The 22,633-nt window shown below is 40.1% G+C and overlaps 1 protein-coding gene and 1 long non-coding RNA gene across 18 annotated transcripts in view; one reads left to right on the top strand and one right to left on the bottom strand.

Annotated features, from left to right (window-relative positions):
* Window positions 1-22,633, bottom strand: part of kiaa1217 (KIAA1217 ortholog) — a 138,758-nt gene that overhangs the window by 42,615 nt on the left and 73,510 nt on the right. For 15 of the 17 annotated variants that reach the window (XM_085287029.1, XM_085287031.1, XM_085287025.1 and 12 more), the window contains exon 2: window positions 7,779-8,065. In XM_085287029.1, the coding sequence (XP_085143155.1) occupies window positions 7,779-8,065 (287 nt within the window). Of the gene's footprint in view, window positions 1-5,703; window positions 5,937-7,778; window positions 8,066-9,651; window positions 9,773-22,633 lie in introns of those variants that run through there. The other 2 variants (XM_085287030.1, XM_085287035.1) reach the window with 2 other exon arrangements.
* The window catches only part of LOC146567288 (uncharacterized), a 7,320-nt gene continuing 1,949 nt past the window's right edge, over window positions 17,263-22,633 (top strand). The window contains exons 1-4 of the long non-coding RNA XR_014893898.1: window positions 17,263-17,390; window positions 19,652-19,795; window positions 21,315-21,510; window positions 21,711-22,633. The exon at window positions 21,711-22,633 is cut by the window's right edge and continues 1,949 nt beyond it. This is a non-coding gene — a long non-coding RNA (uncharacterized LOC146567288). The remainder of the gene's footprint in view (window positions 17,391-19,651; window positions 19,796-21,314; window positions 21,511-21,710) is intronic.

The following is a 22,633-nucleotide window of genomic DNA, read 5'->3' as shown; positions in this document are numbered from 1 at the left end:
AAGGGTAGATTGAATTTACACTCTTTTTAGAACATTTTCTTGTCGACTCGACTTGCAACTTTACCTCTTAAAACAGAGAAGCACTACAAAGGCAGCTTTTACCTTCTTTGTTTTCCTACAGCATGAAAGAGGTAAAAAAAGAAATAAATAAATAAAAAATCTGCAATGCTAAATAGAGGAGGGAGGCTAGCTTGCACACTAAAGGTTTGTAGTTCTCAGATGGCTGTTTCAAAGTTTCTAGACTTATTTTGAGGGAGGAGAAATAATATTAGGGAAAAAAACTTCCACATCAGGCGTGTTGTTGTGGACCGTTCGTTAGTCAAATAGTGGTGATGTTAATGCTCATGTGTTGACCAGCAGGTGTATACAGTAGCAAGCTCATTTGGCAATTTTAACACCAAGCAAGCTAAAGCGACTAAAATATGACTATTTTTAAGTTTTAAAATAATACAGGCAGACATTTAATTGTACCATCTAATTACACTAAATATATTACCCGACATTCCTTCTCATTTAAAGTTAAGGTTTCTTAAATCCAGATTGTTTCACCTCACATCCCTCTTTTTTATTTCCAGCACACCTTAAAATTTTAAAGTTGTTCTAAAATAATAATGATTCTAACTTTGGAGTTTTAAAGGAAAAGATGCGATGCAAATTTTGTGAGTGGCTTTACTGCAAGCCATATTTTTATATTATTACTACTAATATTGAAGAATTAAAACTGCACTGCAGAGTTCGCTGGATGTAATCAATGGGTCCTGCTTTGAACTTACCACACTTGCGAATCTCTAATTATTCAAGACCTCGCAGAAACCTTTTTTGTTCTATGAATATATGTAAATACAATTTTAAAAAGACAGAACAGAAAGTTTGATTTTTAGCACGACCACATATGATATGATATGAAAACACTGACTGCTATAATTTAACATTATTGGCAGGGACAGTGTTAATAATAATGAAGTCAGTGCTAAGTGAAATAAGGCTAGCATGGCGTTGAGTCCCTTCTCCTGTACACAGAGTCCCTACAGGAGCAGCCTTGCTTGTTATCTCTGCAACATAGTGGCGATGACAGGATAACATTCCATTTTAATAAAGCTGCAAGTTTAAAGACAAAAGTTTGCAAGTTTGGACAAAAAGTCAGCAGGGCCAATAAAGGATGGAAATGATCCCCATACCACCAAATGACCAAGAGGTTGTTATTTCATACCAGAGGTACATGAATGTGCACAGTTGACTGGTCAAGCATGCTTATAAAAAGGACCCTCAGAGATACTGTGCTCATCTTTAAGCAATCTTAACCAGCAAAAGGTGGATTAGAAAATGATCAGGGAATCCATTAAGATTGCTGAATACAACTAATTAATATGGGACTCATCGTATATCAAACTGTGCTTTACTCAAATGTCTAATCACCCTTTCCTGAACATTGTAGCTTAGTTATTAGGGTTTGTAAGAGAGCAGCAATGTTAATGAAATAATATAAGCAGTTACTCTCATGTAAGGCTCCTTGGGCTCCGACCGCTGTATTAGAAATGCTCCTGAGTGTTAACAAAGGAATGTAAGGGCGTGAGCTTAAACGTGTCCCATACATCAGACTGCTGCAGATCCTTGTAGCAACTACCTGTACGTTAAGCCAACAATGCATCTGAAGATAACTGCTGATGTGCGACTTTAAGAAGGGCTAATACGGCTCTGAAGAGAAGACTGAAAAGAGCTCAGACCTGATTAGCTGGTCTGATTAATACACTGGCATTGCGTTTGAGACAGTGTGCAAAATTCTGTCTGGCTTCACTCATTATCAGCAGTGATCAGTGGCAGGTCCATCAGGGCCCTCTGTCAGAGCAGCTTAACCGCCCCCCACCCCAAACCCCCAACGACACTCGGGATTAGACACAGCCGTGGCGCCACTCTTTAAACCACTTGTCCCCTCGGTTGGGGTGCTGCGTCCCCCCCCGCCACGTGACCCCGGTTAATTGGCAGGTCAGTGCCTGTCCGTCATTAACCTTGCGGTTCTTGTTTGTGTTACCGAAAGCAGCTCTCAAAGTGTTACTTCATGCAGAGGTGGCAGATGCTATTAAAAAGCAATCCAGAGCCATTTCCAGGGTTTGATAATTAAAAACAGATGTTCTGCCGCAGACCTGCAGGACACACCGACTCATTGTGTGGTTTCAGATGCAAGGTGCAACACAGGGAGTGTCTTGTGAAAAGACATCCGTGGTTTTAAATATTTCAGCATGCAACACCTGAATGTGTGCATGGTGATGTCCCAGTCACTGCACGACTATTGTGCCGGAAGGGACAATGACAAATGATCTTTTCTTGTGTGGGCAGATTACTTAAAATCAGGAACAACACTCCCCCCAAGACTAGTTCTGCTACTTCTTCTGTTTTTTTCCTCTTTTCTCTGATCACGGTCGCATCTCTCTCATGGAGTCTATGCATGTTTGAAGCCAGTTTTATCTAGCTGACCTTGGCTTCAGGGAGCAAGAGTGTAGCAGGGCCACACAGAGAAAAGTATGTGCCTAAATGTTGCAATGCCTTGGACTCGGGGTTTTTCCCTTTTGGACTTTTGAATTGTTCTATATGATTTAATGCTCCATTGGCTTCTGAGATCGATTATTCTTGATCACTGTCTTTACTCTTGAGTTCTTGGTATCAGTGAATTGTTTTCAGTTAATATTTTGCTTAGGGATTAGTTTTGCTATTTTTTATGTTTTTATTTTGGTAGTCTTTTGTTTTTAGTATCTTGTTTCGCTTGCCCTGTCTCGTCATTGTGGATTTGTTTCAGCTGCGTCTCTTACCCTGGCGTTTCCCATCTCCCTGGTTTCCTCACGTGTTTATTTATAGCCTCGGTCTGTCTTAGATCACTGTTGCGTCTTACTGTTTATTTTCCTGCACACCTGCCTGCGAGTCTTTCCCCATTTAATTTATGGATGTTGTTTTCTGCCTATTGCAGTTATTCTTCTTTACCTGAATAAAAGCTTGATTTTTGTTCATTTACCCCGGTCTAAAGAATCTGCATTCGGGTCCACCTTCACACCAATACATGACAAATGGATTAAAAAGAGGCTTAGACATAGCATGATGTTTCACATGTGTTGCAGCGTTGGCCGACTGGATGACTACATCAGCGACCTGTGTTTGGGTAGCTGATAGAGTCCACTGTTGGTTGTAATATATAGTGAGGCAACTTTCTGTTGTACCCCTGCGCAAATATCGTGACCGCAGGTTGGTGGACTGACAGAGACTGGTTGGAAAACTTTACCCTATCACTCACACATTATTGTGAACATATACATATAATTCACATTTTACCAAACGTGTGCCATAAATACAATACCTATGGTAATTGCACAGAACACAACATGACAATGGCACCCTGTATATTTGGTATATTTGGGTGCCTTAAAAAGTCTTGTTTAAAAACTCTCTTTAATTAAAGAACAAACTGTTCAGATCACACTCTGACCGTTCATGTTGCAGGAGAACTGCATTATGAGCATCTCCTTCCCATCTTGAAATATGTGCCCTCATAAGACATAGGCCAACAGATTATCACAGCTTGGGGGTGCAGACCTTTCAGTCTGTCTGTCTGTCTGTATGATGCCCACAGCTGCAGACAGCTGTCCTAACATGGCCGCCCCACTCTGGAGAGAAACCCGGAGCCTGGCAAGTCACAGCTCATCAAACACAGACACTGGCACACAAGCGGAAGGAGGGAATTCATTGTGTGTGTGTGTTCGTGACCAGTCGAGCAGCTCGGTTTGTGCTTGTCTAAGCCCCTGGGCAGGGGGAGAGGGATGAGAGGATAGGTGGCGGTCAGGCCAACGGGATCTTATCTCATCTCCCTTGGGTGGAATCCAGGTTTTTTGCAGACCCAATGAAGAGCAGAGGAAATTAAAACACTTCTGCTTTTGTTGCGGATTTAAAGATCACAGAAGAATCAAGAATCAAGGGACCCCTTTTATAAGCATAAGGCAAGCAGTCTGTAGCTATGTGTGAGGGTATCTGGTGATTATTCCTAAAAGACTGGGGTCATCACTTTTCGGGCTGACACAATATCATCTTCCTAACCTCTGGTTGACCTTGAAGCATCTCCGCCTTTGTAACTCAAACCTGCTTCTTCCTTCTGAAGCACGCATCGCCACTGATGTTGCTTTTCCTGTATGGTAGGCATGTTTGAATCTGCGTGAGAACGGTGGCAGGTCTATTTTTTTCCCACACTTTCACAAGAATGTGGCAAGATGACACATTTTCTGGCAGTTATTTTTTCCTTTAAATCTGAATAATTACACCCCTCAGGACACCGAATGACAAACACTTCAATAAACTTGTCATTATTTTCATTTTCTGCTGCTTCTGTTAGCAGTGAGTTATTGCATTATTCTTGACATCCAGAATTGGATCATGCCAACTGCATTCTTCACTCATCTTTTTCTCATTTATCAGCGTTGAATTTATTTTCCAGGCATTGGTGCTCGAAAGCTGCCTGCTTTTTGACAGCGTCTTGTATCTTCATCCTGGACACGATGTATTCAAGACCCATCAGCGCCCGAATCCCATCCCACATGTCTGAGTAACACATATGCAGTTTCTCTCCAAAAGAAAAAAAAAATCAATTTGAAGGTGTCACGCTTTGCAAACTGACAGTCAGCACCAGCAGATCTCTCATCTCAGTTCAGTGTTTCAGCAGCTGAGAGAAGAACTTCACAGGACATAAAACTTGACATTTTCAGAGTAACTGCATGTCACCTACAAATAAAGACAGTAAGCTCTCTGTGACTCCGGAATGACCCATAACATTTTTTTTTATACAAGCTCATCAAAAAACAAAAGAACCTACCATGTAACAGCATGTTTACAGGCGGCAAGTAGCAGCCTTGATTTTTTTCTGAGTAAATAACCTTCTCCAAAACCCTGAGAGATAAAAAAGAAACCGGAACTGTCCTGGCAGCCTAATCAGGGAAACAAGCCCACAGCTTTAGTCTACTCGTATTAGTGCATAAAATATTAAATGAAACATTAAAGCACGAGCCACAAAGTTTGGGAAAACACAGCAACTTTCAACAAGCTCCAATTGCGGATCTTTTTACGCATAAGCACACAGCCAAAAGAAATATAAGATGACACACAAGATCTCACACGCCTGGTATGAATCTTCACCTCAACTCACCAGCAACAACAACAACAGGAACCAGCCGCGTAGCAATCACAGCTATACTGTCATATAATCATCATCACCATCATTATCACGCAAGATGCAGCACGTTATTAAGGTATAACCCCAGACGTCCGTTCACAATGGATCATTTGCTTTGCAATTATAGCTACATAAGTGGAAAAATTACGGGGATGCTGCACACGGGATTGCACATTTTGGATAATTTACACCTCAAGGCGTCGACCCAATTAAATATGTCGTTGCGGTTAAATACTTTTCGTCGATTTGTATTCTTGGGAGAGAAGGGGGGAAAAAACTCGTGCACCAAGTTTTGCATTTGCCTCTTGGAAGTTTGCAGCACCTGACAGCAGCCTGGTGCGCGCTGCCTCTGGCGCAATAGTGAAACTCCAGGGCGTTTCAGTGTGCTCATAAGAGCAACAATCCATGCATCTTTGTAGTACTTCCACGCGCACTAACATGTGAAAAGGCACTGGACGTCTAGAAAAAAAGAAACCAGTACATTTTCCGATGTATCCTACCTTTTCTTCTTCTCCCCTCTGACTGGATTCTCGTCTCCGTTGTGATAAATGTATTCCTTTGTACTTAAAAGAAAAAAAAGTTTATTCTTATTCTTCCGTGGGCTTCACGTACAGAGAGCCATGCTTCCAAACAACCTTCCGGTCCATAGCCTGCACAGCATTAAGAGCGCTCCTGCACTCACACACACACAGAGATCTCACACTGCCAGGATCCCAGCTCTCTCCGACAGGCACCTACAAGTAAACTGAGCCCTTCCAGCTGTGACATCACGAGTCACTATAGCAACTCTGACTCCACCCAGCCGGGAGCCGAACTTACCTGTCTGACTATCTAAACTTCACAACAGAAGTCTTCCTTTTTATCCCCACTCGTGCGCAGGATAAAACCACCAAATATACACTTACCCCCTCCCCTCCATTTTTCTCACCAATGAGAATCGGTGATTGATTCGAAGGAGAAAACGATGCATGTGCACAGTGCAAGCCCACTGTGTTCAGAAAGCAAACAAACCGGTTGATCAACCTGTGCAAATTCGATACCATCATTCATGACGAGTGATATTAGGCTATAATATTGAAACTGCACCTCATGAAAAGGCATCGCTTTGCATGTGGGCTGGCCCGAAAACAGCACACACACACACAAAATTCTTTCTTCTTTCACAATACCTTGTGCCATTTCCTGGAGCTCCCTGTGGCTTTGTGCCAGTCTCACTATTACCTCGATTGTTTTGGCTACAAAGCCAGCTAGCCTCCCCTCCATCTTTTATCTCCTCTGACCCTGAGCAAACGAACCAGATCAGGTGAGCCAAATGTCCACCTAGAGACTCCCTTTGTGCTTACGTCCTTACTGACTTCAGAAAGGTGAAGCACAAGGAGAATTTATAACCTTTAAAAGTTCCCACATAACAGTGGGAAAGGCATATTTCACACAAACGCATATTTTAATACTAACACCTGTTAATTAAATAATGGATACCAAAACAGGAAAGTATGACCCGCTGGTTTGACCCGCTTTTTTTCCCCTCCAACTCCTTCATAAAAATACAACCTCATTGCTCCACAGCAGCTGTGGGAGGGAAATGTGACAGGCAGATTTATTGGACACATTTCACATCTAACCTGCAGCAACAAAACAGGAAGGAAAGAGTTGTGCAGATAAAACTGCAGTTTATAAAGGAACTGAAAACTATCTATTCCAAGACTGGATAAAGGCATTTTCATATCTTATACCTAATTCTGTGGAAACTAGTTATTTACTTTGTGACCTAACTTGCACTATCATGTTGAATATGGTCGTGCTGTAATGAACTGAACTAAATCGCAACATTAAATACAGTCTGATTAATGCAATTCTAAAAAACAGTATTATTATCTTCTTTTAGTTCAGCTAAAATGTCCTGTATGTACTATATTGATAAGTACATAGCTATACATCACTGTACACAAATAAATATTATATTATTACTGACAATATTTACTGTCAAGTCATGATGTATATAATTTATTCCAACATCTTCTCACTCTGCACTGCATTGCACCTGTGTACGTATCAAAATAAATGCTATACATGTTGTGATTATCCGTTTCAATATTCTGTGAAGTACATTGAGAGCAATGAAAAAAACAGAGCCCAATTCCTTGTATGTGTAGACGGACTTAGTCAGTAAAGCTGTCTGTTTGTGAAGTAGAGGAAAACGTCTTGTTCTTTAACTGTTAAGTGTGCCATAAGCAACAGCACCTACCATACAGATGAATTTAGCTCAAAATCAGGTTGAGAGAAGATTTCTTTTTAAAAAATAGGATCTGAAATGCTTGTTGATGCACTTATTTATTCCACAGATAAGAAAGTATAGAAAGAAAGTATAGTGGCTCAATGCATAACACTGTTACCTGTGGGGGGTTCAAACTTGGGCAAGTTGTGGCTGGCACCTTGGCCCAGGACACTAGATCTTCCCAGCATTTGAAATCTCAAGAAGTCTAGTTTTTGTTTATTTATTCATTTTTTTATGTTCAAACCAGGTGCGCCTGGTCGAACAACATAACACACGATGATCTTTCTGCAGCCTACTGACCTGTTCCCTCAGCCTTTCCTGGTGACCCATGATCGCCGAAGCATGGTGGGGGTATTTTTGCTTCAGATGCTCCAGAAAGGCCTCCCTCTTCTTGTCCATATCTGGCGGCTGCATAGCCAGAATCTCCTTGGTGCTGCGAGCTCCTCCTAAAGTGTGCCTTCGGGGGATTGTGCGACTGCCTTTGGCATCCCCGCTTGAAGGGGCAGTCCCATTTGGGGACGCCTGTCTGCGGCTTATGTGCTCAGCGTCCTCTGGGGACGTTACCTTTAGGTTGCTTTTGGTTTGTTCTGAGGAAGGGACACACACACACACACACACAAACACACACACAAAGAGAAAAGGGGTCAAATGTGACGCACTCACGTTTCGACATCAAGAGCGTGTGTGTGCATGCATGTCATTCTTCCATAAGTCAAAAGTAGGGCATGTCAGTGCAAATCAGCCATCTGTAACTTTGTGAAAAGGAAATAAATAATATTCTCTCTTCTTGGTATAACAAAGTCTGTGTGTGAATATGAAGAACAAACATTTTATGCATATTTGAATGACTGTTAGCAACACTCATATGCAAACACTGGTACACACTTCATTACATATTCATGCAGTTTTAAATTTCTGCAATAAATCCTGGATTGAACGTGACAGACACAACACTGAAGATGAAAACGCTAAATTGAAACAGCTGTTCAGGTTTCTTTCCGTTACGAAACACAAGGAAACCCAGTAACAGAAGGAGGCACAAATGGAGAAACTCGGAGACGATATCCAGAGCATCTGTTTATGCATCAAGTGCCTCATGAAACTGGGGGAGTAAACAGAAGCTGCCAGGTGCAATCATTTCAACTTTTTCAGGAATGAAAATAAATAAATAAATAAATATCAGAGGAGCTACCTGCACATGTGGAGCTCCCAAATATTCCATGTGTTCACAGAATTAAAGAAAAGCAAGCAGCCCTCCAGCCATTTTTCAACCTTTTATGTCCCTTCAGGAACATTTTTTTTTACCCTTTTATCACATGTTAAAAATACGCAGAACACACATATTTTATGTGGTGTGGAACTGAGGTAAACACAGCCCTGTACTGTTGTTATGATGTCTTAAATCAATCATTGCACGAAGAGAAGAGAAGAGAAGAGAAGAGAATGAAGGAGGCGGTTCTTCAACTGTGGAAAAGAGGGGGGAAAGCAATAAAGCAAGCTGATCTGCTGCCTTGTTTTGTAGACAGGTAGCTGGAGCTGTAATGTGTACCTTTCAGAGGGTGATGACGGAAAATAAAGGACCTCTTACAGAGTTCAGCTCTTCAACAGCTGAAGGAGGAAATTTCGAGTGATTTGCCACTATTTTGCGGGTTGCTTAACGCAGCTTTTCTTGTCTTTTTCTTTGAAAGCGTGAGCCACAGATGAAAAGGCAATTTCTCGTTTTCTTCTCAGACATGTTTGGACTAAACTAGTTTCGGAGATTTAACTATTGGAGTAATTTGTATTTTTTTTAAAAAGTGCTTGTTTTCTTCCAGCATCTACTACATTCTTTCCACCTTTCTTTCAATCTAGAGTTGTGTCTGTTTTGCTCTAACCTGCAGATCTGCAAAGCATAAAACTGCTTTCATCACTAAGCACAAAAGGCAGGCTTAATTTTTTCATAATTATCGTGCGGTGGTGCGTCACGCTCAGAGCCCGTCACCAGCGCACCCACACCCCCACCCTGCTCAAGTTCAGAGCAGCAAGACCTCTCATGTATTTCCAATTTCTATTTTTAACTCCCAAACACAGTTTCCCCCACTGCTAACCAAATTACACTCAGCAGACAAAACACACTCAAACCCTCTAAAGGATGTGAATTCATTTGCTGGTTTCATGTCACAAAGCTCATTACCTTCCTCAAGTGAGCAATCTCTGTCTTCATCTGCAATTTCTTCTTCCATCGCGCTCTGAGATCAATGCGCTCAGTGCCCGTGAAAAAGCGAGGCCGGGGGACTCAGCCAACTGCTTGCTTAGAGATTCCAGACATGGCTCACATGGAAAAGGGGGCTTGAGATAGGCCCTGCCCCACAGCCCCAGGATAGACTGGTGGGGATTTAGAAAGTCAACTGCATTCCAGGACAGAGAGTGACTAGATCCTCACCCCTGAGCTAAAAGCTCTACTGTTGCTGCCATGCATTGGTCACAGACTGTGTAAAGCAAATGGTATAAAGACCACTACAAAAGAAGATACTGACAAGAAGCATCAAGAAATCTTTTTAAAACTGGACACTGAGAGAGGTGTCAAACAGCCTGTGACACACAAACACATATGCATGCTCTCACAGACAGAGTCTGTTCTTTATCAAGACTTTGTCTGCAGGCTGTCTCTTGTTTAGCTCTCCGTCCCTGTTGAGGGGCCCACTAGACGCTAGCATGCATCCAAATGTGTCATAACCTATTTCTGAGCCACATCCAAACGTCTCTCAGGCTGTGGCAGCGAGCTAATATGTGATCGAGTTATCTGATCAGCAAAACAGAATAAGACAAGCATCACTCCTGCAGGCAGTGTTGATTCCAACTGGGAAGTTCTCAGGAGACACCAGAGGCTCACGCTGGCTCCTGATCTTCAGCTTCTGTACAGCAACACAATATTTTGTGCAAATATGTTCGCTGGCTTCATACGTGTGTGTGTGTCTGGGTTTTTTTGTTGTTGTTTTTTTTAAAGCAGGGGGATAGGGAAGACATACATCCAATGTCATTTCTTTGCAGCTGCTGATGTAAGTGACCGGATCTAAATGTAAGAGAGGAAGGCAAAAGTTGATGTACCTTAACAGAAGACGTGAGGGGATCAATAGCGTAGCTTGTGGGCCGTGTAACTGAAACTGCCAGGCCGAGCGCACGAACAAACATGCGGCAGCTGACCTCTAATGTCTAACATATGGAGACGAGGCTTCTTCCACCCACTTTCTGTCTGCTTTCACCCACCCATGTGCCCAGATGCTTCACTGTAAAAGTCAGAATTAGCCGACCAGTAGACAGGGAAATCATTGAGTCAAAGTGTCAAAAGACATGTGCAAATGAAGTATTTTCATCCAGTGTGACTGCAGATAAGTAGGAAAAACAGTGAGTCAATGCAGCCTGCTGTTTTAACTTTGCAGTAAAATGTTATTTAAAAGCCTTTATTGGCTGGCAATGACAAAATGAGCACTAAGTTGCTTTACTAAAACTAGCTTTGTTGCAAGCTTAGCCATCTCAGTAACATCAGTGTTCGTGTGTGAAAAATTCCTCAGTCAGGACAATGACACATACATCATCCCAAGCAACCACCAGGTCAGTTCGGCTAAACCAAACACATAATTAAAGCAGCTCCTCCAAACCAACAATTACATCCTGCGCTCCTTTACTGACAGCTTTCCAGACCCCAAAAAAATGACCTGCTTCTTTAAGAATGTCACAGGGGATATTCAAGTCAATTGCTTCTCACTCCAGTGGCTCAAGAGTGTAATTCTCTCTTTCACAGCTGCCATGTTGACTAAATGATGGCCCTCTCAGTTGAAAGACAACACGAAGCACTTGTGCATGAACACCAGGTCTTACAAGGAGCAGGGGCGTCCCACTGTTACTGCAGTTACTTTCTCGCCGTCACGTATTTATGGAGGAATGTATCCCTGTGCACACTCCCACTCTCCCCTACTATTACTATCCCATAACTACGCAGTTAGATACAAAGCCCTGTTGTGTGCAATAAAAGTAGGGTTCATGTAGAAATGCCCTAAAGACATGACTGGTGATGCACGTAACCGCTCTGGTCCACTGTCGAGTATCTGAAAGCATTTTTATTATGTAAAACTTATCAGAGTTAGAATATCAGTTAATCCTTCATGTGGAACTGAGCCATGCATACACAGAGGATCTCGTTTAAATATGATTACAGTAAGTCGGGCTCCTAATGTTGTAATAATATCCATTTTAACAAGTCATTAAGACTATTACAGAGACAAAAAAAATCCTTGTTTGAATAAACACTGCCTTCAGGGTGTAATGATTATGACCCACTTTAAATTTTTAACCATGCTAGTGGTGAGGGATAACAGTGCTGTGTCATCTGTTAGCCAGTTGGCCTAATATAAAATTTTGCACACACATGCATGAATTCCTCTGACTTCTCATTCAGCCACTGGCAAGACAAATGTTTTACCTCGACATCTCCTGGGTTCATTTATTTCATTTTTTCTTCTTCTTTTGCACAAATTCTGAACATTAAGTCTGAATCCTAATGTATTTTGTGATTTTATTTATTTTACTTTACCCCTTATGTCATCCTGTTAGAGTTTTAACCTTTTGGTTTTAAATTAAATGTACTGATAGAGATCTGGTAGGCAACTAGCTATGGCTAACTCTCTCTCTTCTTCTTTTTTTTTTTTTTTTTACCGTGGCAGTGACCTGAAATATGAACGTATTGATATACAGCACAGTTCAAAAGCCATTCTTCATCTGTTTACAGTTTGCTCCCAAAGACCGAGACTGGTCTTTCAAAGTTATTTTTTAGACTTTGGCTGCTTCTTCATTCATGCTCAGTCCAGCCTTTGTACCTGACCATGTTGAAAGGAATATTTTTAAGTCACTTAACATTGACCTATCAATCATTCAAGCATAAAAACGGCACCATGCTAAAGGAATAAACCAGTGTTTTGTCTACACATGACAGACATCTTAGCAAAGAACCAAATTTAAATAGCATCTTCAGGCACTTTGTTATTAGCAACCTGTCTCAAAACACTTTCCATTTCTTTAGATGACAAATACCAAAAACAAGTCTGACAGACATAAAAGTGTATTTTAGGAGGCCAAAAAAAGAAGTGGCAGGTGGAGGCTCTGTCGTGGTTTCAACTAGTGGTCTTGGAGGTATTGTATAAACTGATGGAATTATCAAAGCAGAAAAGCACCATCAGATTTGATCCACCAGACAGCAATGCTATCTAGAATACATCTGATTCAGAATGGCTTCATTTTTTTTCAGTTCAGTTCAGTTCAGTTCATTTTTATTTCAAACATTTCAAACATGTGCCTTCACAATCATTACAAAATATCATTCCATTATTTGTTTGAAAAGGAGTAGGCTGAAGTATTTACTTATTTTTCCCTACCCCCTCAAGTTTTACCTCTCATTCATTTAATTTTTTTTTGTCTTAAATTAAACAAACAACATATGAAACATATAAACATATGAAGTAAAACAAAACATAACATACATAAATCAAAAACAAGAAATTAGCAAGCCCCACCACAGTATAGTTTCTTTCATATGAAAAATACAGAATGTGTATATTTGCAGATACACAAGTTATGGAAAAACAACAAACCAAAACAAAACAAAAAAACAAAAAAACAACCAAAAAAGAACCGCAACACCATTACCAGCAACATTACCATCCTGGGTTAACCCCGTTTTCTTCATTCTTATACTTATTTAAAATTAGGTTTTTATATTTTACTTTAAACTGTTTTATGTTTTGACTGTCTTTTATTTCTTCTGTTAGACTGTTCCATAATTTAACTCCTGCAATTGAGATTGACATAGTTCTTAAAGTTGTTCTAGCACTTTGTATTTTTAAATTCCATTTCCCTCTTAAGTTATACCCACCTTCTCTTTCTATGAACAATTTACAGATTTCTTTGGGAAGCAATTTATTTCTGACTTTATACATTATTTGCGCTGTTTTAAGCTTCACCAAGTCTTGGAATTTAATAGCTTGCATTTTGACAAAGAGTGCATTTGTATGGTCCCTGTACCCTACATTATTTATTAATCTAATGGCCCTTTTCTGTATTATAGTTATTGTTTGTGTGTTACTTTTGTATGTGTTTCCCCAGACCTCTACACAGTAGCTCATATATGGCAGTAGTAAAGCACAGTATAAAATGTGCAGTGCTTTCTGATCCAACATATGCTTTGCTTTTCCCAGGACGGCAATGCCCCGTGCCAATTTCCCCCGAACATAAGTAATGTGTGGCTTCCAACAGAGCTTGTGGTCAATGATCACCCCAAGAAATTTTATTTCATTTACTCTTTCTAAATATACATTGTCAACACATATTTCTACTTTGATGTTTTTCTTTTGGTTTCCAAACAACATAAATTTGGTTTTATCGAGATTCAATGATAATTTATTTATATCAAACCACTTCTTTAATATCGTTAATTCCTGTGTGATCATTTCCAAAACCTGTGGCAATTCCCCACCTGAACACAGTATATTTGTGTCATCTGCAAATATTACAAACTTTAAAATCTCCGATACTCTGCAGATATCATTTAAGTACATAATAAACATTTTTGGACCCAGTACTGAACCTTGAGGTACTCCACAAGCTATATCCATCAAATTAGATTTATATTCATTTATTTGTACATATTGTTGCCTATTCCCTACATAGCTTTTTAACCATTCCAAAACCACTCCCCTAAACCCGTACTTTTCCAGTTTTTTTAATAGAATTTCATGATTAACAGTATCAAACGCCTTCTTTAGATCTAAGAAAACTCCGAGCGCATACCTCTTATTATCCATACATTCCGTTATCTTTTCCATTAAATCTATCAGTGCCAAAGCTGTTGATCTGTTGTTTCTGAACCCATACTGACTATCTGTCATTAATTCATATTTTTCCACAAAACTGTCAAATCTTTTTATGAAGAGTTTTTCCAGTATCTTAGAGAACTGGGAGAGTATTGACACTGGTCTATAGTTTGTAAAATGATGTCTTTCACCGGTTTTGTAAATGGGAATAACTTTAGCAACTTTCATTTTTTGTGGAAAAACTCCTTTTTGAAACGACAAGTTGAATATATATTTTAATGGTTTTACGATACCATCAATAACTGTCTTTACTGTTACCATATCAATATCATTCCAGTCTGTACTGGTTTTGTTCTTAAGTCCTCTAACCATGTCATAAATCTCTTTCTCTTCCACTGCTCTTAAAAACATTGAGCTACTATTCCTTTCAATATTTTCACCAGTGTCCCTTTCTATTCCATCAACCTTTATTTCTTCTGCCAGTTTTGGCCCTATGTTTACGAAGAATTCATTAAAGCCATTTACTATCTCCTCCATGTTATTAATACTTCTTGTCCCTTCTATAAAGTACCCAGGGTAATCATTATTCCTTGATTCATTTTTGATTATTCTGTTTAATACATTCCATATATCTCTTGTGTTATCTTTATTGTGTTCTAACCTTTTAATGTAATACTCTCTTTTACAGGATCTCATTATATTAGTTAATTTATTTTTGTAAGTTTTATACTTCATTTCAGTTTCTATTGTTCTCTTTTTTATGAATTCTCGATATAAGGTATTCTTTTTTTTGCTGGCATTTTGTAGTCCTTTTGTCATCCATGGTCTTCCTGCATAGTTGTGTTTCCTATTGATTTCAATTACTGGGCAGTTTTTATCAAGTAATGTGTTAAATGTTCTTAAAAATCCTTCGTAAGCTTTATTAACTTCTGTTTGTTCATATACAATATTCCAATCTTGCTTTAAAAGTTCATTTCTAAGACAATTTAAGGTCTTCTCTGTTCTTATTCTTTTGTAAATAATCTTATGTCCATCGTTGTTCACTTTATAATGGCAATTATACGATGCAAAGACTGGTAAATGGTCACTTATATCATTGATTAACAGCCCACTTTTTATCTTTCCTTCTATTATATTTGTAAATATATTATCTAATAGAGTTGCACAATGAGATGTTATTCTGGTCGGTCTTGTTATCAGTGGAAATAAACCGATGCTGTACATGGAATCAATAAATTCTTCTGTACTCTTATTATGATTTGGATTCAATAAGTCAATATTAAAGTCCCCACAAATAAACATTCTTTTCTGATTTATATTTGTAAATAAGTCCTCCATATTATCCTTAAATATCTCAATCTTAGATCCTGGTGTTCTATATATACACAACTGACAATTAGGTTTTTCCTTTTTTCTATAATTATTTCCACTGATAAACATTCCATCACTCCATCAATAACAGTTGTCATTCTTCCCATTCTTTTGTACTTTAGGTTTTTATCAATGTAAAGTGCCACCCCACCTCCTTTCTTGTTGATCCTGTCTACATGAAGGAATTCATATCCATTTATTTTAAAGTCTTCTTCTTTTCCAGGAGTTATCCAGGTCTCCGATATGGCTATCACATTGAATGGCTGTTCAAACTGTGTTATGTAGTCTTTGATGGATTGAAAGTTTGCATATAAGCTTCGACTATTAAAGTGAACCATTGTTATACCCTGTTCTACCTTGAATTCTTTTTTAAGTTGCTCATTTGTATAATAATTGCATTCATTTGTCTTATTGTTAAAGAAATTACAATCAGGATCTATGTTGCTGTCATACATCAATGTCTTATTTTCAATATCTATATGAGTTGTTAGTTGAAAATTGTCAGACATCTGCGTTGGTTGTGCACTTGGACGGTCACATCATATTTAGCACTGCTTTGCATTTATCGGTTATATTTTTCTAGTTCCGTCATCTCTTTGATGACTAGAACCTTAGCCTGCTATGGTGTTCCATTTAACTTAATGAATATTTTACAGTCTGACGTCCAAGTTGACTGTATTTTCTTCTGTTTTCTTAATATTCTTGCTTGTCTTGCAATGTCTGCATTTTTCTTGATTAGGTGTTCATTTAAATAAACATTTGTACCTTTTAGCTTTCTTCCTTGCTTGAGCAGTTCTTTTTTCTGTTTTCTATTAACAAAACGAATGATAATGGCAGGTATTTGATCAATACCCTCAATATTTTTACTGTCCATTTCTATACCTTTGCTTTTAAAGAAGGCCATTACCTGCTCTTCCAAAGAGCGTAGCTCTTGCTCGGGTGGCTCCCCTCTCTCTGCTGCTGCTACCCGTGCGTATGTCTGATGCTTGGTTTCCAGTCCTGTCACTATCACATCATTTACTCTTGAATATTGTTCCAGATCTGACAGCATGACAGTAATACCAAACACACTGCGAATGAAGTAGAAGCATACCTGGAAACAAAAACATACACTGGAACACTCTCAGTCCTAGACTAGCCTTAAGCATGGACCTCAAGATTACTGAAGCAATATGGGATCATCTTGACAATGAACAGGACAAAAAGCACCCATATATTCAAGTAAGAGCTTTGAATGTCCTTCAAGAAGCCTGGAGAACTATTCCTGAAGCCTACTTAAAGAATTTACAAGAAAGCTTGTCTAAGAGAGTTCAGGCTGTTAAGTACAAACTGTACCATTCTATAGACTACTTCCCATTTTCCTAGCAAAATAAAAAGAAATAAATAGGATGCTAAAGACTTTTACACGGTACTGGAAATTAAATTAAACAGTCCAAATAGTTATTGTCAAAACTAAAATTTTGTTTTTCCATTTGCTTTCCTATCACTTTTACCTTTTCTGTTAAGACCAGCTGATTCCATGTCCTCCACTTATCACATTACCGTCCTCCACCCACAGCCAGAGCTGCACACTGACACTGCCAAGCTGCAGTCACGGGCTAATGCGAGTGCCATTGGAGGTGACCTTCTGAAAATAAACCAGTTTCTACAGTGAAATCTCGCTGATTGCTGATCTGATAGATAAGCTGTTTCCGTGGAGGTAAGTGACAAAGAATTATAAAACCCCTTTGCAATGCAGCTCTGCAACATTTCTCGAAACTAACTCATATGAACACAAACGCAGGCATTCAAGCATTCGCATGCAGGGGATATCTGACTTCCTGTGTGGGTATCTGTTTCACTTTTTACAGATACGAGGCAGAAAAACGAAAACTTGTCCGGCAAATCAACACATGCAAAATGATTTCTGATACAGAGAAAGGGCCAGATAGACTATTTCCATAAGGAGGAACGCCACTTCCAGTGTAGCTTAAGACTCAAGGAAACTACCCACCAATCAGAGAGGCTCTGTGAAGAAAGTGACTCAAAAACCTTCCCTTGAAAATCCTGTGGCTGAGTGGGCTGTTGTTTTGATTCAAGGGGTTGATTATATCATTTTCAGGTCAGGATGACACCAATCTGCAGAGAACAACGGGCTGTTATATTTGAAAGAAAATCTTGCGATCTAGCTGGAATTCATGACTTATTAGAACTTAAATTTTTATCCCATAATTTTATCATATGCATGTGTTGTTTTTGTTGCTCCCCTTCTAGTGTAATACAATCCTCTTTCTTCCTTTGCCTTTGTTTACGTGACTTGTTAAATCAGGAGTGCTCCACAAAGCCTCTGTGTGCAGAAGCGCATTCACCCATAGCTGTGGTGTCCATACGGGACACTGGGCCTGTCATATTGCACCCTACAGTAAATAAACAGCAGTGTTTTCCAAATGTCTCTGGCTATCCTTCCCATTAAGAATATAAAACAGTCCACTCCATTGTGGAGGATTTAAACACTGCATATGACATAAACATATTACAACTTACAAAGATATTCCTAAATAGATTCCTCTATTTAGAAATATAATATAAGTTATTTTTCTATTTTCTTTACATTTTCTGCCTTTCTGTCATTTTTTCCCCCTCAACCCTCCCACACTTGTTCCCATCGCTATCTCGCACCTAATGAGGCATATCCCAGCTGCCGTGTCACTAGTAATGACCATTGCTCTTAGCCAAGACCACCACAACATCTGTCTCAGCTCAAACGAGCAGATACTCAAACTTCCGCGGCGCGCGCCCCGATCACAATTTTCTCTTTCAATTAAGATATATGCACGTAGGTATGCACAGATACAGACGCTGTGGATGTCGTGTGCATTTGAGTGTACGTAGTCAGATACTCTGGCCTTTCCAGACTTTCCACTCTGCTGAAGCCATATAAACAGACAGGCCTGCCAACCTGACAGGCAGTCGGCCAAAAGATATGAGTTACAGACATTTGGTCTCGTGTGTATGTGGCTGTCAGCGCTGGGAAAAGTAGCAGCGGTGTGGTAAAGTGGATGTGATGTGAAAACGGTTATGGAAGAGCAGAGAATGTGACAGCTTAGCATTGCAAAGTGATGGTTAAATACATATTTATCAAACTGGATATGCTGAGAACGTTCAAGTAAAGCTTATTGCTGTAGCTGGACTCAATGAAGCATGGCAAACCGATTTTACTGCTTAGACACTACCTTGAAGTGGAATGGCTTATCGCAAGTGGTGGATGAGACTCGCAGATCTTTAACTGAAGTGCAGAGTCAATGGCATCTCAATGGACTACAGCTTCAATAAAATTAAACTCAGGTCAGGTCTGACATCAACATGCATCGTGGGTAATCCGACGAATAAGTGGACAGCTGTTGAAAAACGCTTGTAATCTCTTTTGTAATCTAAATTCTGAGTAGTATTTGGTTGCAATCAGATAAACATACCATGTGGCCCGAGACAAATTTAAAAAATCAAGTGTGAAGTACTGAGACTCTTCATCGACACTTAGAGCTGCTCATTTGTGATCGGATCACTGCAAAACGCATCTCAGTACATGGTGTGAGCAGAGCCATAGTCTATGACATAAGCAGGACATGGTCTTAGTTTCTTGTGAAATGAAATAATACTTGAGACCTGATGAAATCCTTGATAACACACACACATTTTGTTACTTCTTGTCCATCTAATAAAGCAAACAAGAGGGGAGGGAAGGCCAGGAAAAGAGCCATGGAAAGAGGACGCCTATTAGTTCAGATAACGCCGTCTAAAGCATTCAGAGGACAGCTCAAACTAACAACTGTGTTCACTGGCAAGCTGCATTCATGGGCACATCCACCTGCTACAACTTTCTAACAGACATCAGCCCTGGACTACTTCAAAGCAAGAAAGAAACTTCTCTAACTAAATATGTTGTGGTAACTTTTAAGATGCCCTGCATTTTCTTCACACCAGGGGGTGCTCTTGAACATGCGCCTGGGATGCTGAGTAATGATTAGGAGAAAATGACAGCGCCTACATGTGCCTGAGCATGAGACGGAGAGAACAGGAAGAAGACTGCGTGTTTGTGTAGCTTTTCAAGCACCCACAAGGAAACAGGTTTGATAATACTGTCTTTGTCATTTATTAACTAAGACAGTAAGAGCTGCTTAATGAACTGGTGTGTTTGTTAGAGTGCCTGTGTGCACAATTATAAATGTGTAGGCACATATGTTTGCCAGGAAACGCCAGCAGCGTGCACACTTCATTAACTCCTGGCCAGAGTAGGTGTAAGTCAACCTAGCCACTGGCTCAGATATCTGCTTGTCTCCCGTGACAACAGTCTCTGGGCCAACGGTGAGGCTGGTGGCGTCCCAAGGGTGAGGGATGGGGAGACGCTGAGAACAGCTGCGACTGGGAGGAGGACAACTACCCATGAGTCAGAGGGGAGGTATATGCTACCTCTTGTTGCCTGTCTGAGGGAACTTTTTTCTTTTGAATCTCGAGTCATCCTTCCTTTGTATCCGAATCTCCGGAGACTATCCTGTCTTGAACTCTCTTCCTGGATAAAGAGATACGAGTGCGCTGGGGTAGAAAATATTTCATTGCAGTTAATTGAACGGCAACCGATCCCCAGCGTGACTCATCTGTTTAATACCCTACCAATTGTGACTGGAGCTCGGTATCATCCGAAAAGCAGCACAGATTCGATCTCTGGGTTTCAATATGTTTTGACATAGCTATACCTCACTGGCAAGGAACTTACGCCACTTTCCATGCCCTTTCACTGCATGTGAATTTTATTCTTTATCAGCTTTTCCATGAAAATCTTACATTGCTGATTTTTCTCCTGACACAGAGAGATGTAATTTCTCTGCTGAATTCTGGGCATCTCATGATAACTTCGCCACATATGCCCAGTCTGCCTACAGAGTGTTCATAAGTGATGCAGCAAGTTTAAATGCATGAAGTGATAAAAAGTCAAATTGTCAGGCCTCTCTCACACTGTGTGCTTGGTGATAAGGTATCTCTTATCTGTTTTGGCAAGTTTTCCACGTCAACACATTTACCCATTAAGTGCACACAGCAGAAATGCATGTGTGACTTTTGCATACAAAAGCTCACACAAGCATATTAGCACAAACACACACACACGCATTATATTTTATATATATATATATATATATATATATATATATATATATATATATATATATATATATATATATATAAAAGATGGACTCAGACAGATTTTAAGACAGATGAAGATACGCTAGTTAGAGTACAGCAAAGTCCTAAACAAATGAGAGCACATGGCATCCATTTAAATACGCCTTTCAATATGCCAGCTCTCTCTCAAGTTTATTAAAAAGTGATTGCATTGCAATTGACTCTCTTCATAGTGATAAGCAGCTTAGGGCCCAGACTTTTGCAACCAGCCAGTCGTATGCTCCTCACTTTCCCCCTCTGCCCTGCATATCTCTCCTCCGTTTTTCACTCATGCTAGCAGGGCATAACCGGCGTTAAAAGTTGTTTCTAACCGACATTTTAAAAATGCAGATTACAAAGGTAGTTTTAATCTGACTGAATTTGAGCAATCTGTCCCTTTTCTTAACTGCACTTGTGGAGTGCCGTACAGCATGCAGGCTAGGACGAAGCACCTGAAGGAAAGCCAGAGAGCCCCTGGGAGAACATGCAAACTCCACACAGAGCATCCACAGCTAGCCAGGAGATCCAAACCAGGAATCTCCGCACTGTGAGTTGGCCTCTGCACCACGGTGCCGTCCCAGCTTGTGTGAAGCTGAATAGCTGCAAAGGGTTTCTACTCTGGAGAGGTGAGTGCTGTTCGAGCTGATAAGTGATGCAGGTGCTGGTGGTATATGAAACGGGCCGTTGGAGGGGGAGTCACTCTGAGATCCAGAGAACACTAGTGCCTCTGTCCCAGACGTTATCTGTAAAACCTGCTGCCTGCTGTCCATGTGTTGCGTGTTTGTGGCTGTGTGTTCCTGTATTGATGTATGTATATGTGTTTCAGTCAGGTGGTGGACTGACTCCAGGCTTAAACCTCTCTGGAACAGAAGGTACTGAGGCTGGAAGACCCAACCACTGAGACGGAGAGAATTCCTTAATGCACAAAGGGTGATTTAACCGTAATGCTGTAGGCTAAGTGCATTCTCCCCCCTCACTAAAATGGTCATTTTGAAGATATATAGTTTTTTGCTTTACCACAGAAAACATATTGTAAATATTTTCAGTAGTTGAAAGAGGAGACTTTTTTTTTGCTTTGTGGAATCACAAAAGTTCAGGTGGTCAACTGAGAGGTGAAGTAAGAAAAGAAACAACACAAGCTTTATTGTAGTGTGGTTGCAGGATGATGAAATGCTGTTGCTTTCCCATGGCAGAGCAGGAGAAAAGTGAGTGCCTGCAAAGTTTAATAGTTTTCCCACAGTGTGGTGACAAGCAAAAGCTGGGATGAGGTCACGGGAGCAAAGGCTTCTCAGCCAGTGATTAGTTTACCCCAACAGTGAAAGTAATTTGTATTTAAATCTGATTTGATACTATATTAAACTCCCTGAGTGCTCACACTGTTGGCACAATAGGCGATTGTAGCAACTGGACACTACAGAGGTCAAAGCTTTATACTACAAGCTCCACTTTTAGTATAAAGAACAGCTTTATTACCTAACTAACATGTTTTGGCCTGTGACCTTCATCGTGTCATCTTGTACAGTATAAAAACTTTAAAAAGTCGCAATGGGCAAAGTGAAGATGGTTACTCATCGAATGATTTTCAACTGTGCTCTGATCAATGACTTCATACAACGTGCAAGCTATCACTCCTAGCGATGAACTCACAAAGGGGCTTTAAGACTTTCAGTCATCTGTTTTGGTTTCACAGACAGCAACTTTAGTGTTCTGGGATTTCAGCATTCCTGTTGCTTTGTTTCAAATCTGTTT

Source organism: Mchenga conophoros, linkage group LG9, assembly GCF_057382185.1.
Source record: "Mchenga conophoros isolate Kocher_MC1m ecotype Shallow Benthic linkage group LG9, M_conophoros_male_GT1.1, whole genome shotgun sequence".
Taxonomy (NCBI): domain Eukaryota; kingdom Metazoa; phylum Chordata; class Actinopteri; order Cichliformes; family Cichlidae; genus Mchenga; species Mchenga conophoros.
The sequence above is the reverse complement of the archived record's forward strand: the minus strand, read 5'-3'. Positions and strand labels throughout refer to the sequence as shown.